At 39.9% G+C, this 16,571-nt stretch overlaps 1 protein-coding gene across 8 annotated transcripts in view; it reads left to right on the top strand.

Moving 5' to 3' along the window:
- The window catches only part of VPS13D (vacuolar protein sorting 13 homolog D), a 296,584-nt gene that overhangs the window by 64,920 nt on the left and 215,093 nt on the right, over positions 1 to 16,571 (top strand). For all 8 annotated transcript variants that reach the window (XR_004441096.1, XR_004441097.1, XM_033228304.1 and 5 more), the window contains 3 exons: positions 2,141 to 2,321; positions 7,873 to 8,055; positions 13,069 to 13,291. Coding sequence is in view for 6 of the 8 variants with exons in the window: in XM_033228304.1 (XP_033084195.1) it covers positions 2,141 to 2,321; positions 7,873 to 8,055; positions 13,069 to 13,291 (587 nt within the window). In the remaining 2 variants the exon portion in view is untranslated. The remainder of the gene's footprint in view (positions 1 to 2,140; positions 2,322 to 7,872; positions 8,056 to 13,068; positions 13,292 to 16,571) is intronic.

Below are 16,571 nucleotides of genomic sequence, written 5' to 3'. Positions count from 1 at the left end.
CACAGGGAGACGCTGTCTCTATAGAAGAAGAAAACCATCTGGGTGTGGTGGTATGCAACTGTAGTTCTGGCTATTTGAGAGGCTGAGGTGGGACGATTCCTTGATCCCAAGAGTTGGAGGGTGTAGTGAGCCATGATTGTGCTACTGCACTCCAGCCTGGATGATGGAAGGAGGCCTTGTCTTAATGCGTGCGTGCGCGCGGCACACACACACACACACACACACACCCCAGATAGGGTTTGATTGAATAATTCTGATTCCTGACAGCCCTGGGCTCTCAGGCTGGTTTTCCATGAACTTGCTGTGTGTCCTGAGACAAGTCACGTAGTCTTCATGCAGCAGTTTTTCTATCTATAAAGGGGACTGGATCGTTAGAAAATTTCTGAGCTTCCATGTAGCTGTAAAAGTTATGGAATGATTTCGGCCTCAGAGGTTGTTGATAATAGGAGTTCATTATGCATTTTTGTTTATAAACATGATCCATATTGAATTGTTTCTATGTTAGATTTTAGAAAGGGATCTTTAGGCCTGTCTGGTTATTAAATAATTAATTTCTCAGGGCCGGGCATAGTGGCTCACGCCTGAATCCCAGCACTTTGGGAGGCTGAGGCGGGCAGATCACCTGAGGTCAGGAGTTCGAGACCAGCCTGGCCAACATGGTGAAACCCTGTCTCTATCAAAAATATAAAAATTAGCTGGATGTGGTGGCGGGTACCTGTAATCCCAGCTAGTCAGGAGGCTGAGGCAGGAGAATAGCTTGAACCTAGGGGGTGGAGGTTGCACCATTGCACTTCAGCCTGGGTGACAAGAACGAAACTCCATCTCACACACACACACACACACACACACACACACACACAAAGAATTCTTTTCTCAGAAAATAGGGAGTTTAAAATGGTGGTTTTCAACCTTTTTTTTTTTTTTTTCTTTCTGTTTTTTTTAATCTAAGAGGTATTAGAAAATATAGATGTTCAGGTCTGCCTCTGACATATTCTGATTTAATTGGTCTAGGGCCATGCTTAGTCTCTCTTTTTTTTTTTTTTTTGAGATGAAGTCTCTCTCTGTCACCCAGAGTGGAGTGCAGTAGTGTGATCTCACCTCAGTGCGACCTGTGCCTTCCAGGCTCAAGCGATTCTCCCACCTCAGCCTTCCGTGTAGCTGGGACCACAGGCATGTGCCACCACACCCAGCTAATTTTTTGTATTTTTGTTAGAGATAGGGTTTCAGCATGTTGCCCAGGCTGGTCTCAAACTCCTGAACTCAGGTGATCTACCTGCCTCAGCCTCCCAAAGTGTTGGAATTACAGGCGTGAGCCACCGTGCCTGGCCAGTTTTTTTTTTTTTTTTTTTTTTTTTTTTAAATAACATGCTGATGTTCAACCAAGGTTGAGAAAAACTGTTTCAAGAAGATGTCTGAGGGCTTTTCATTTTTAGGGGGGTTATATTATACCCTGCTGAGAATGGATTTGTTTGTATTGTGTACTTCGGTGTCATGACTCTAAAATAAATCAGATAATTAATGGAAAATTCTTAATTTTCCACCTAGCCCAAACTAAGTACTCAGTGATGCTGGTTGACTGTGTCCTATTTAATAATATTTTTATGGCACCATGCTGCATTAAATTCAGAACAATTTGAGAAGTCTTCTAATTTATCTTTGACTGTAGATTCCAGAACTCTTTGACTTACATTCAGCTGAAGTAAAAGGATGTCTTTCTGCCTCCAGAAGACAGTTTTTCCAAGAAACATTGAATCCGATGCCTAATTTCTTTACCTATTAATTCATGGCCTTATTTTTATTGTTTTTCACGCTCATATCCTCGCAATCTTTGCCAGGAACATGGTGAGCAGGAATACTTACTTTCAGGGCAGGGAGAAAGGTCAGAACCTCAGGTGGCCTCTGAGTGACCTCAGTGCTAGAGCTGTCCACCTGTTTCTACTCCTGGCTATCATACTTTATCCCATCACAGAAGCTTACAAAGGTAGTAATTATTAGAGTTTGCTTTGTAAAGCCTAATTTTGGATTTCCATTTAATAATTAAAGCTGTTTTTAGGGAAGCCCCTAAACCAACCTGAGTTTTCTTGAAATACTAACTTGTATCTTGCTGTTATCTGAGTCACACTTTTATCCTAATTCTTAGGTATGGACGGCCTGACCCTCTGCTCCGGAGAGAACACGACATTCGCGTGAGCCTCCGGATGGCCTCTGTGCAGTATGTGCATACTCAGCGTTTCCAGGCGGAGGTGGTGGCCTTCATTCAGCATTTCACTCAGCTGCAAGATGTCTTAGGGCGCCAGCGAGCTGCTATTGAGGGGCAGACGGTAGGTAGCCTGGGCCCTCCAAACTGCTGTTCCAGTTTGACTGATCAGTAGAACTTTTAGGCCTCTAGAGATAAATCTGGAAGAGTAAAGGTAATTTATCCTTGCTAATATGTTCTCCATGTAGATTAGCTACAGAAATCTTTGCGTAATTGGAGAGCTTTATCCCTTATTTATTGTATCTCACTTAAATTACCTTCAAAGTGTAGCTTTCACTTTCTGTAAGAAAAAAGATAAGGGAGATTTACAAAGAACACTACGACTTCTGGTCCCTTTTAGGACTTCAGTGGGGATGTTTCTCTTGGAAAGTGGTAGGTTTTTTCTAAATGCAGTAGATCAGAAGTTCCAAACTGAGTTCGTGGCACCCGTGGGGTCCTGGTAGTTTATTCATGGCACATCCTAGGCCAAAGGAAGCACCTAATGGTATTTCCATTTACAAAGTAAGTAAGTCTAAACAACTTGACAAGTACAATGTCCTAACAGCTTAGTAGGTGTTTGCAAAAATAGTAACATATAAATGGAAAGAATACTATTTGATTTCACTCTTAAATAACCACAATGACTGGTAGGAGGTATGTGCCTCTTAGGTACTGCATAACTTCTCAAACTTGGAATCAGGTTGGACATTACAACCCTTACTTCCTGTCTACATTTATCTTCTTATGGTACTTGCTTTTTATCACAGCAACCGCTGAAGGCCCAGCTTCGCAAAGGTAAGACCTTACTGAAAGGAGTATAGAATGGTGTATTATTGAATGCCAGCTACCACAAGCTACTAGTTAGTGCAGTGTCTGGCAGATGTTGTTTTTCGTTCAAAAATTTAAAATGTCCTGGCAGCCAGGCGTGGTGGCTCACCCCTGTAATCCTAGCACTTTGGGAGGCCGAGGCGGGCAGATCACGAGGTCCAGAGAGCGAGACCATCCTGGCCAACATGGCGAAACCCCGTCTCTACTAAAATACAAAAATTAGCTGGGCGTGGTGGCGCCTGCCTGTAGTCCCAGCTACTTGGGAGGCTGAGGCAGGAGAATCACTTGAACCTGGGAGGCGGATGTTGGAGTGAGCCGAGATGGCGCTACTGCACTCCAGTCTGGTGATAGAGCGAGACTCCATCTCAAAAAAAAAAAGTCCTGGCAGCTCCAAGCCTTCAACACCCTGTGGTGTCTCAGTGCAGTTTGGGAACCACAGAAAATAACAATGTACTTTTGTAAAAATGTGTTATTTCTCCTTTTTTAAAAAAACTTTATGGCCGGGTGTGGTGGCTCACACCTGTAATCCCAGCACTTTGGAGGTCGAGACGGGCAAATCACTTGAACTCAGGAGTTCGAGACCAGCCTGGGCAACATGGTGGAACTCTGTACAAAAAAATACAGAAATTAGCCAGTCGTGGTGAGGCATGTGCCTTAGTCCTAGGTACTTGGGAGGCTGAGGTGGGAGGATGGCTTGAGCCCAGGAGGTAGAGGCTGCAGTGAGCTGAGATCATGCCACCTGCACTCCAACCTGGGTGACAGAGCCAGACCATGACTCAAAAAAAATAAAAATAAAAATAGGCAAAATATTATAACTGAATAAATAGATACTGTCTTTATAGTGGCAGCATTTTTAAAAACTACATTTTAATTTAAATAAAAAATGTTTGACTATGTTAGATATTGATTTGGTACAGTAGCAAAGTGAAAAAGGGCGTTTGGGGAAAAGTCCCCTCAGTTACTTTTCTCCAACCGTCTAGTTTCTCTCCCTGGAAGCGACAAGTACTGTCAGTTTCCTGTGGATCTTCCAGAGAATACATTTTTAAAAATAGAAAAGCAGCATAATCAAATGATAGAAAATCTGGAAAAAAGAATCATACTAGTATCTCTGCACTATAGCATGTTTTAATTTGTTTCTGTTTGAATTTACTTATGGAATATATAACCTTTTTTTCTTTCTTTAAAAACTAAAAAAAAATTTGAGTGTTTTATACCTATAAAAGATTATCTGTAGCATGTCTCTATGTTACAGAGTATAATAATAGTTGAACATCTGTGAACCCGCCTCTAAACTGAAAATTAGAACATCAGGAAGATAGCTGCCTGCATATATTGTGTTCCTTCCCTATTCTGTTTCCCTGTTCCCCTGTCAACTCCTCAGGTAACCACTCTGATGATTTTTGGGTCTATAAGATCCTTTAAAGTTAAAAAGACAAAATTCCTAAACCATATCTTTTGCTTTGCTTGTGATCTCTATAAGAATGGCATTAAACCGTATTTAATGTTCCATGACTTGCTTTTTCCTCCACTTAGTGTGTTGGTAAGATTCGTTCGTATTGTTACATACAATAGCATTTCTTTTCACCATTGCATTTCATTTCTGTGTATGAATGATTTATCCATTTTCCTTTGGAACATTTCGGTTGTTTACAGTGTTTAGCTCTTGTGTACAATGAGCCCCGATGCACATACTTGAGACTTTCTCTGATTTCTGAGATACCTGGCAGTGGAATTACTGAGCCACAGGGTGTGCGCACATTTATCTTCACTAGATAAAGCCAGATCGTTTTCCAAAACAGCTGTCTCAATGATAGTCTCCCATCAGCAATGTATAATAATTTCTTTTAATTCATATCTTTGCCAACACTCGTATTGTCCGACTTTTTATTTGATATAAATGATACTACATTTATGGTCTGCATATGCTTTTATAAAATAATTTAGATTCAGAAATAGCATACAGAGTATCAAGTATGTCAAACACACTGATTTTATACATGCACTTTTAGAATCCAGCTATTTTTCCTAGCTTTTCTTAGAGTCTTTTTCCATCTTGCTTTGCATTTTTCATAGATATCCTGTATAGCAACTATGTAATCTATTAGTTTAACCATTTTCCTATTTTTAACATTTAAATTGCTTTCAGCTTTTCATTCTTATGAGTAATACTTCTGTGAATATCTTTACAGAAGTGAAGTTTTTTTTTTCAATTTTTGAATTATGTTTATAGTATTGATTCCTATAAATGGTACTATTTTATCAAAGTTATGAACATTTTTGTGACTCTCAATACAACTCTGCTAAATATTTTCTGTTAGAATTGTTATGTGCATTTAAAACAGTTATTTTTACATGTGTGGTTGAAACAGTAGTAAGTCTTATGGTGCTGAATCATTTGGGTTAGGAAATGAGATACTTGTACGTTACTGAGTAATTGGGTTTAACTTCCTGGGTTAAGCAGAGTTGAACAATAAGTCTCAAGTTTTGCTTTATGAAATTATATAAGACAAGTAGGAGGTTAAAGGAATGTCTTTCTATTTTGAACATTGTTCAATATGTAGGCTTTGAAGAAAAGCTTATCTTCTCAAGAATCTTTAATTCTAGCTGTTTGAATTAGGTTTATATGAGCTAAGATCTACTTTTATTTGCTGATAAGATTGAGGCTATTTTGTTTGAAATTTAAATTTCTTTCACCTTGTATTGGTGACACGGGTTTTTGACATGTAGTTGGCTTTTTATTCCTACATTTTCTGAGGTCTGTAAATAATGATTCAGTGGGACTTTGAATTTCTTTTTATTCTTAAAGTTTGAAATTATAAGAGTATCAGTTGTACGAGATAATTTGGCCAAATGTAAATTATTTCCCGTTTTTACCCTGGAAGTATGATGCAGTTTTCCTATGGCTTCCACTTTACATGTATCCTCTTATATTTGTTACACTTCTTCATTCACCTAGCAACTGGTATTGTAAAGTAATACTGCACCCTTAGAAATCTTGGGACAAATATCTTGAGTGTTGGTTTTGCTACCATAAGCTATATGACCAACAGGGAGTTATTTTTCTTACTATTCTTCCCTTGATTCAGTTATAGTAGGAATATGGAGGTAACAGAAATAAGTAGCCTGTACTTTTGGCAATAATTATTTATATTAATGATGCTTTGGAGTTTTCAAAGTGCTTTCCTACACATTATCTCATTTGATCCTTACAACAACCCTGTTTGTTCATTTCTTCAGTAATTTAGAAATGAATGTGTCATGCAGCTTGCCAGATGCTAGGAACAGAGTGGAAAACAGGAAAGACAAGGTCGTTGCCTTCATGGAGTTTATATTTCAGTGGGAGGATATAATCAAGGAAAAAAAGATAATTAGTTGTGATAATACCTAATGAGGCTGTGGTCAGCAGATGTGTTCCTTTCATTTTATAACTGAGGAAACATTGTTAACTCTTAGCCCTGGTTGTCTGGCTCATGATTCAGAGTTTTTTCCATTAACGTGTAACCAATGCATGTTAAAGATGTAAGCGCTAGTCAGGATGCCTGTATATACAACAATATGTAGCTGTGTATACAGGAAAAAAGACTGAAAAGATATGGTGTTGATGTGGTAATAATAGCTGTTACATTTTCACCTCAGTTTTTGGGTGTATTGTCTCATTTAATCCCTACACCTCTTTGAGGTAGGACTTAGGCTTATGATTATTCCCATTTTATAGATAAGGAAACTGAGGCACAGAGACTTTAACGACTTAACCAAGATAACCAAGCTAACAAGTGGCCAGGGGTTTATTAGTTTTATCTTTTAAAATAACTAACTTATTCAGGCCTATATTACGTCTGAGGCATACTCTCAGCCAATAGACAGCCTGTTCTTCTAAAGAATATATATTCTGGGCTGGGCACGCTCACGTCTGTAATCCCAGCACTTTGGGAGGCCAAGATGGATGGATCACATGAGGCCAGGAGTTTGAGACCAGCCTGGCCAACCTGGTGAAACCCCATCTCTCCTAAAAATACAAAAAATAGCAGGGCGTTGTGGCACGTACCTGTAATCCCAGCTACTCGAGAGGCTATGGCATGAGAATCTCACTTGAGCCCGGAGGTGGAGGCTGCAGTGAGCTGAAATTATCCCACTGCACTCCAGCCTGGGCAACACAGCAAGACTCTATCTAAAAAAAATATATATATATATAATATATAATATAATATATAATATATAATAATATGTGTAATATATAATATATATAATATATATACACACACACATATGTATGTTCTGTGGTTTTTGGGTGCAGTCATAGTCTATAAAATGTTTAATTGATTTTTCTCTAATTGTCGGTTTCCTATATCATTGACTTATGCTTTTTATTTTCTTCCTTCTACTTCAGGTTTAATTTACTTTTCTTTTTTCAGCTGCTTAAAGTGGAACCTTTCAATTTCTGATTTTTAAGTCTTTATTGCTTTCTAAAGTAATGGTGTACATTTTTCTCTAAGCATTGTTTTAAGTGTATCCCACAAATTTTAATGTATTATGTCTTCCTTATTTTAGTGAAAATATTTTTCTATTTCCCTTGTGATTTCTTCTGACCTAGGGGTTATTTAGAAGTGTGTAGTTTATTTTCCAAATATTTGGGGATTTTCCATTATCTTGTTACTGATTTCTAATTTAACTCCATGGTGGTCAGAGAATGTGCTCTGTATAATTTTAATTATTTTATAAACTCATGAAACTTTTGGGAATCTGAGGTTATTTGATGGTGAAATTAAGGAATTAATTGTCCTCTGAGTCAATTTTCCTTCCTCTTTCAGGTGAGAGATCAAGCTCAGCGCTGTTCACGGGTTCTCCTGGATATTGAAGCTGGTGCTCCCGTTCTCCTGATCCCAGAAAGTTCCAGATCAAATAATCTGATTGTAGCAAATTTGGGGAAGTTGAAAGTCAAAAATAAGTTTCTGTTTGCTGGTTTTCCTGGCACATTTTCCCTACAAGATAAGGTGAGCATCAGTATCTATTTCCTTTTCTGTTCAGCTAGTATTTGATCACTAATGGAAAAATTTGTATGCTGCTGTAAGATGATCCGTAATTGCTATTACTTTTGTAGGGTATGTTTTGTGCTTGAAGAATTTTTTTTTGACATTTTATTGACTTTTCCATTAACCTTATGAATTGCGGTAGTGTAAATTGTAACTCTTAGTAACTGTAGGTAGTAACCTGTTTTAGCAAACAAACCAATGGAGTCAACCTTCCATCTTTTTATAATGCTTTCTTTAGATAAAAGCATTCCTTCTATAATATGAATGTTTTAGACTCTGTGGCTTTTTTCAGAGGACATGATTGGCCTGTGGTTTACTTGAAGCCATTTAAAAATGTCTTAATAATAACATACAGTATATTGCTTTTCAGTTTTAAGTTACTGTGGCACCTTTTTTTTTCAACTTTTATTTTAGATACGGGGGGTATATGTGCAGGTTTGTTAGATGGGTATATTGCACCCAGATAGTGAGCATAGTACCCAATAGGTAGTTTTCCGACCCATTCCCCCCACCCCCAACCCTGCTCTAATTGATATTAAACAAGTAAATGTGTTTTCCGGGGTTTTGTGAGCTCTCTTAGCAAATTATAGAACCTCAGGAGGGTATCTGTTGTTCTCATATTTATGTCCATCCACGAATACTCAAATGTTTAGCTCCCACTTACAAGTGAGAATATGAACATGGGGCATTTTCTTTTCTTTTCTTTTTTTTTTTCTTTTTGAGACAGAGTCTCACTCTGTTGCCAAGGCTGGAGTGCAGGGGCCCCGTGTCAGCTCACTGCGACCTCTGTCTCCTGGGTTTAAGCAATTCTCCTGCTTCATCCTCCCAAGTAGCTGAGACTACAGGTACCCACCACCACACCCACTGAGTTTTTATATTTTTAGTAGAGACGGGGTTCCACCATGTTTGCCAGGCAGGTCTCAAACTCCTGACCTCAGGTTATTCACCTGCCTTGGCTTCCCAAAGTGCTGGGATTACAGGCGTGAGCCACTGCGCCCAGCTGCATTTGCTCTTCTGTTCTGCATTAATTTGCTTAGGATTATGGCTTCCAGCTCCATCCATGTTGCTGCAAAGGACATGATTTCATTCTTTTTTATGGCTGTGACTTGTGCATTTCTCGGAACAGTGTTTGGAGGTAATTAGGATGAGGACTGTTATTTGTGTTTTACGTTAGGGGAAACTAGGATTCTTTGAGAATAAACAATAAAAATGGAAACCCCTAGTAATTCACAGACCGTTAAAGCTGAGAGGACCTTTTAGATGGTCTGATTAGTCCCCCTTCATCCATTTTTGCATTTGAGGAGACCGAGTGACATTTCTGGAACCAGAGATGAGGCCTTGTCATTCCTGGTACGTGTTTTCATCATTCCTTGCTGGTTTCCACAGCAGCTCTTCAGTCTATTTGCTTATTCCTTGCAAACTCGTTTTAGTGTGTCAGAAAAGCACTTACTAAAATTCCCAGCTACTTATGCCTATTTTTAGTGTAATAGCTAATAACATAGGGAGAGAGATGGCCTTTGAGATGTGTATGTAAGATTTGATTGTAAGATTTTAAAACTGCCAAAAATAGCAATACATAGCTGCCATTTGCTGAATGCTTATTACATATCAGCCAGTGCTGTGCCCTTTACATGTAAAAGGAAACAGCTTCTAATGCTTCTGATACCAAATGAGTTGGATTTTCCCCCATACTAACCATTTTCCAACTGTGAAAATACCAACTGGTCTATAATTTAATTATGACACTAACCACTTGGAATTAGGGTAAGACTCCACAGGTCCCTAAAGACTGCTCCCCACTCAGACACCAGTCACAAGTCCAGGTCTCCTGTACATCTGACGGACTAGCTATAAACTTGGGGTTCCCACAATGCCTCATGAGGTTCAGTCATTTGCTGTAGTGGTTCATAGAACTCAGGAGAACACATTTACTGGTTTAGTATGAAGGCTGTAGTAAAGGATACAGCCAGATGAATAGGTGCGTAGGGCGAGATCTCGTAGCTTCCCGAACACAGGAGCTTCTGTGCCATAGAATTGGGGTGCTCCATCTCCTGGACTGTGGATGTATTCACCAAACCTCTGGACCCCATTGTTTAGGCTTTTAATGGCGTCCCCATTACATGAGTATAATTAAATAAATCATTGGCCAATTTTGAGTAGACTCAATCTCTAGCCCCACTGCTCTCCCTGGAGGTCTGGGCACAAAAACTGAAAGTTCCATCCCTCTAATCACGTGGTTGCCTGTACTTCCAGCAACCCTCATTCTAAAGCTATTTAGGGGCTTTTATCCACCAGTTATCTCATTAACATACACAAGGACATTTTATCACTCTCGAGATTCCAAGGGTCTTAGAAGCTCTTGTGTCGGGGACTAAGACCAAATAAAGTCACGGTCCCTTAGCTACAGGGAGCTACTTGGGAGAATGGTGCATCCTTAGGTGATTTCCTTGCTCTGTGATCATTGTAGTGTCCTTACACAAACCGAAATGGCTTAGCCTCCTGCACACCTAGGCTCTATGGTGTAGCCTGTTGCTCCTGGACTACAAACCTGTACAGCACAGTACTGTGCTGAATACTGTAGGTAGTTGTAACACCATCGTAAGTATTTGTGTATCTGAACATATCAAAATATAGAAAAGATAAAAAAAATACTGCATTATAATCTTATGAGACCATCATAGTATATATGGTCTGTAGTTGACTGAAATGGCATTATGCAGTGCATAACTGTGTTTGTTTGTGGTAAATCTTTACTTTGAGGCCGTACTAAAATTTTTAGGAGGAAATCAGTTCTAGCCAGAATGTGTGACCAAGTTTACCAGGATCATTTTTGTTTCTCTGTCCTTCCTAAAAAGGTAATGGACTGAATTTCCTTATCAGATATATCTATATATGGATCTACCAGCAGACCCTGAAGTTAGCCTTGGCAGAAGAATTGCCAAAATACTTAAGAAATTTTTGCAAAAGGGTTCCTATTTTTTAAGCCAAATAATAGCACAGAGTTTGTAGTGTTTTAATGAAAAAAATTTCCCTGTATTTGTTTTTGAGGATTTGATTTTAAGTGGCAGTGCATACAAGGATCGCTTTTTCTTCAAGGTATAATGTGCTTTTTTTGCAACCTGACTATTCTGAAAAACCTTATGGGATTCAGCAGTCAATTCACATTCACATGCTTAAAAAAGAAAATGAAAACTAACCGTTTAAAATATCTCATTACTTGAGAAAGCCTACTTATTAACTTTTTTTTTTTTTTAGTGTTTGAATTACTTTCCTACTGTGTAAAGAAGTTGTTCTTAAGGCCCATTAAGAAGAATTTCTTTTTTTTTTTTTTTTAGCCCTCACTAGTACTTTCTTGGTGATCTTATTTTATATCCTTAAATCTTAGAAAAACTATCTTACTAGGTACCAGTGATTGTTCTGTAGAATTCCATAAGGGTTGTTTGGAGTGTGTCTCTTGTTCAAGTATTTGTAACCAGATAAACACATCTGTGAAGTTTACCTCCCCATGCATACAGTTAAATATAATTGATTACAGTCTATATGAAGTGAATAATTACCTTCTTCACCATCCATCATTTTGTATTGGCATTTGCCCTTGAATACATTTGCATGTGTGAGGTTTGTCTAATATGCATTCCAGTGGTTAAAGAACAGGAAATAATCCTGAAATCAAAGCTTGGAGAGGGGTTATTTGCCCTTGAGTTCCATGACTCCTGTGTGTTTGGAATTGTTTTACATAAATCCATGTCTTAATGAGTACAAGGTTGAGTTTTTTTGCATATGCTTTCATTTCATTTTTCTCAACCATAGCTTATGCTTAAACCACAATTTCTAAGTCAAAGTCTTTCAAAAGCTTTGGGTTAATCTTCTCAAACCACTGATTTATTTAAACCAACTACAGAGAGGATATAGAGATGAATCAAATGAAAGGGCAACAAACACTTTCCAGAGTTTAAATAAACTAAGCGAGAGGGAAAGGTTTTAATGTTGAAATACTTAAATAATGACATTTACCTATTAATCTGCCTTGAAAAAAAAAATTGCAGAAAGCAAGAACTAGTTTCTTTTACTTGTAATTACTACTTGAGAGAACTGTGAAAGGGAGCAGTATTTTTGTATTCTTTTCCAAAGCTGAGAGGAGTCAACATAAAAGGCAGCCCTAGAGGGAGAGCCATCCTTCCTCTCCTCTCAGATGCAGTTGAGAATGGCATGATGGGAACCATGATGCTATGGGAGCCACGCAGACATGTAGCTCTGAGGCCTCCATGAAGAAGCCCTGGGAAGCTTAAGTCAATTATTGAATTGTTCTGGTGAAATAGATTTTCCTCTGTTAGCAATTAACTGAAGGTACTAAGTGTGTAAGAAGAGTAGTATTTTCAATAGAATTACTGAATCTATTTTCTTCTCTGTTAGCCTTCCTAATTTGTATGCCCTTGAGCAGAAACATCATAGGAATGGCTGACCTCTTTTGTTTTCCATTTTGTTTTCATTTCAACAGTTACTTAGATGGGAAATGTAAACCCATGAGGGGAGACGTCTAGGAAGTACAAACACATTGGAGCCATGTTGCCATTAGATGTGTTTTCTTAGAATAATATGCCTCTCCCCAACAGCAAAGCAATAAGCTATCATATAGCTGAGAGACTTGCTTTTGCTGCATTTGACCTTGATTAAACCACTTGAAGCAATTGGCATCTTCACATTTGCTCTTGAGCCAAGAGATGGTATCTTCCTGCAGAAGTTTTCAGCAAGTATTGAACTATGTGTAACATCTCTGCTGATAATTTTTTGTGGCATGATCCTGGTAGCCTCTTGTTTATGGGATCTGGGAGGCCGAGGGAAGTGCAACTATTAGAGTCTTTGAAGACCCTAGGGACTGGGATAGGACTTTGGAGATATTAAAGATAGAGTCTCACCACCAGTGCTCCCCACTTCCCATTTCCTGCATTCTAGTTTTATTTTGTTTCTTCCCAGGAATCTGTGCCTTCAGCTTCCCCAACAGGTACTCCCAAACACAGTCTGAGAAAAACGACAAGCACGGAGGCGCCCAGGGGAGCCCATTCCCAGGGGCAGTTCATGATGCCTCTTGCTGGAATGAGCCTGGGAAGCCTGAAGAGTGAGTTTGTGCCCAGTACCTCCGCCAAGCAGCGAGGGCCGCAACCCACACTGTCTGTTGGCCAAGTGTCCAGTAGTCCAGGTAAAAGAGGAGAAAAGCCGCATAATACTGAAGGTGGGGAAATTCACAGGACTGTTCAGGAACCTGAGTGGGGGGCGCGCATTGTGTTCAAGCAGATGTTAGTGAAGAGATAGCATTGCTTTAACGATGATTAGATTTTGATTTTGCTTTAGAAGGTTTAAGAGTTTTCGGTGTCGATCTCTCATTGGATGACTTCTACAGTAGGGTCAAATTAGCAAGATACAGTGTAATTAAAGTGATTTTTAGATAGTCTATTAGGACTTTTTTCTTATAGGTGAGAATAGTTGCCACCAGCTAGTGATAGTATAAGTAGAAAGAGTCCTGCATCCTTGCAAGCCACTACCCAGACACTGTCCTTGCAAGCCACTAATTCTAAAAAATATAAAAGAACACATTAAAAAATATTAGCGTAAATTAGGCAACAACAGAAATGCTGTAGCGCAGTGTTTAAAAGACACGAACCATCTGGTTATTGGTGTTCTTCTCTCCAATATAAGAATTAGTCATTCCAAATGAGAGCTTTATTTTGGAGGCTTTTCTGGTTTTATGTATTTTTTTTCCCCTCGAGACAGGGTCTTTCACTGTTTCCCAGGCTAGAGTGCAGTCTTGTAATCATGGCTCACTGCAGTATTGAACTCCTGAAATCAAGCGATCCTCCCACCTCAGCCTCCTGAGTAGCTGGGACTACAGACATGCGTCATCACACCCAGCTAAGTTTTTTTTTTTTTTTTTTTTTGCGTTTTTTGTAGAGACTGGGTTTCACCATGTTGCCCAGGCTGGGACTTAAACTCCCGAGCTCAAGCGATCCTCCTATGTTAGCCTCCCAAAGTGCTGGGGTTTTGATTTTGCTCACAGGCGTGAGCCCCCGTGCCCGGCCTCTTTTCTGTTGTTAAATGTGTTCTGGATGAGTGATGTACCCGATAGGTGGGAGCTGCTCTGAGCTGCTAGAGAGGGAGGCAGAATATGATGAGCCGCAAAGATCAGTCCAGTGTGATAGGACTTTGCAAGATGCAGGACACTAGTTGAGAGAGGCTGCTGAGTGTCCTGTTACATAGATTCGAGGAATTGTTAGCTCTCTCTGGTACCTTATAGTCCTACAGGTGACAGGAAAGTGGTTTTAATTATGTTGATCATTCAACAAAATAATTTTCATCACCATAGTAGTAGTTGTGAAACACTATGTGCCAAACATTGTGGTGCATTATTTACATTAATTATTTTCTTCACATTACACTCCTGTAGGGTTTTTTTTTTTTTTTTTTTTTTGAGATGGAGTCTTGCTCTGTCGCCCAGACCGGAGTGCAGTGGTGCCATCTTGGCTCACTGCAAGCTCCACCCCCTGTGCAAGCTCCACCCCCTGGGTTCACGCCAGTCTCCTGCCTCAGCCTCCCGAATAACTGGGACTACAGGCGCCTGCCACCACCCCTGGCTAATTTTTTTGTATTTTTTAGTAGAGATGGGGTTTCACCTTGTTAGCCAGGATGGTCTCGATCTCCTGACCTCGTGATCCACCCCCATTTCACAGATGAAGAGGCAAAGGCTTGCAGAGATTGGGTAATCTGACTTGCCCAAGGTTATGTAGATAGTATTGGAAGAGTTGGACTATGGATTTTGGCAGTCTGACTCCAGAACCGAATTGTGACTGAACATGATACTGCTTGCCAGTCTGTCTGCATGCACTTTTAGAGCACAGAGAGGGCTGCACCTGAGGGCCACTCAGCACATGCTGCCTACCGTCACTGATGTTATGACGTCCGTGATGACTAGGAACAAGGCCAGTCTTACATACATGTCAGTGGATGCCTTTAAGAAGTGATTTGGGATGTTTTATAGAAAGAAGGTCTCTTTTTTAACAGTATTTCTCCTACTAATTTGCTATTTGCTTATGAAATTTCACTATTAATGGTAATATTGTCTTGGATTAAGACAGTGGTTTTCACACTGTTTCCGTATAATCCTAGGATTCCATAGCAGTACCCTAGAGCAGCAGTCCCCAACCTTTTTGGCACCAGGGACCAGTGTCATGGAAGACAATTTTTCCACGGACAGGGTTGGGGATGGTTTCAGGATGAAACTGTTCCACCTCAGATCATCAGGCATTAGATTCTCATAAGGAGCACATAATCTAGATCCCTTGCTTAAAATCTAATCCCACCACTGATCTGACAGGGGGTAGGGCTCAGGTGGTAATGCTCGTTCACTTCCGTCTCACCTCCTGCTGTGAGTACCCGTCCATGGCCTGGGGGTTTGGGACCCCTGTCCTAGAGAATCTCCAAAGCCTGCTTCATTCCCTTTCCTTACCCCTTTTTACCAGATCAATTCTACGTTTATCTAGTTCATGTATTTATCAATGTAATTAACTAATACAAAACTCATTTTTTCAGTGCCCACTTCATGCCAGGTGTTATAATATTTTATTCCCTAGTATATTAACATGCTGTTAGACATGGCTCCTCCTACAGCGCTACTTATAGACTAACGAAAAAGACACTGAGCATTTAAATATTGATAGATGATAATAAATGTTATAATGGGAAAGACAGAAGAAGAGAGAAGACTGAATTTAGATGAGATGGGAGGGCCATGCCACTTGTAAGGCTGTTGAGGCAGCAAAGAGCTTGGCATGTTGGGGGAAACAAAGGACAGTAAGCCTGAGGTTTAGTGAGCAGGAGAGAGAATGGCTTGAAATGAGCTTGGGAAAGAAGGCAGTGGGCTTATGCCGGGCCTTGTAGGGATTTGGGGGAGTTTTACAGAAAAAATTTTTTTTCTTTTTTCTTTCTTTTTTTTTTTTTTTTTTTTTTTTTTGAGATGGAGTCTTGCTCCGCCCAGGCTGGAGTGCAGTGGCGCGATCTTGGCTCACTGCAACCTCTGCCTCCCGAGTTCAAGCCATTCTCCTGCCTCGGCCTCCTGAGTAGCTGGGATTTGGGCGCCCAACACCACCCCTGGCTAATTTTTATATTTTTAGTAGAGACTGGTTTCACCATGTTGGCCAGACTGGTCTTGAACTCCTGACCTCAGGTGATCCGCCTGCCTCAGCCTCCCAAAGTGCTGGGATTATAGGTGTGAGCCACTGCACCGGCTTACAGAAAGAATTTTGGATTAACCATAGCCAGTAAGTGTATAAAAGAAGTGAATGTTATGGACTGTTTATTTTTTTAAGGATCACTCAGGTATTTTGTGGGGAGAATGGTTTTGTGAGGGCTAGAGTGAAATTTTGTAGGTCTAATGGAGGAGAGTTCTTTTTGGTCTAGGCAAGAATGAAGGTGGTTTAGATGTGGTC

The sequence above is a fragment of the Trachypithecus francoisi genome, unplaced genomic scaffold (assembly GCF_009764315.1).
Source record: "Trachypithecus francoisi isolate TF-2019V2 unplaced genomic scaffold, Tfra_2.0 Lachesis_group12, whole genome shotgun sequence".
NCBI classification, from domain to species: Eukaryota; Metazoa; Chordata; class Mammalia; order Primates; family Cercopithecidae; genus Trachypithecus; species Trachypithecus francoisi.
The sequence above is the reverse complement of the archived record's forward strand: the minus strand, read 5'-3'. Positions and strand labels throughout refer to the sequence as shown.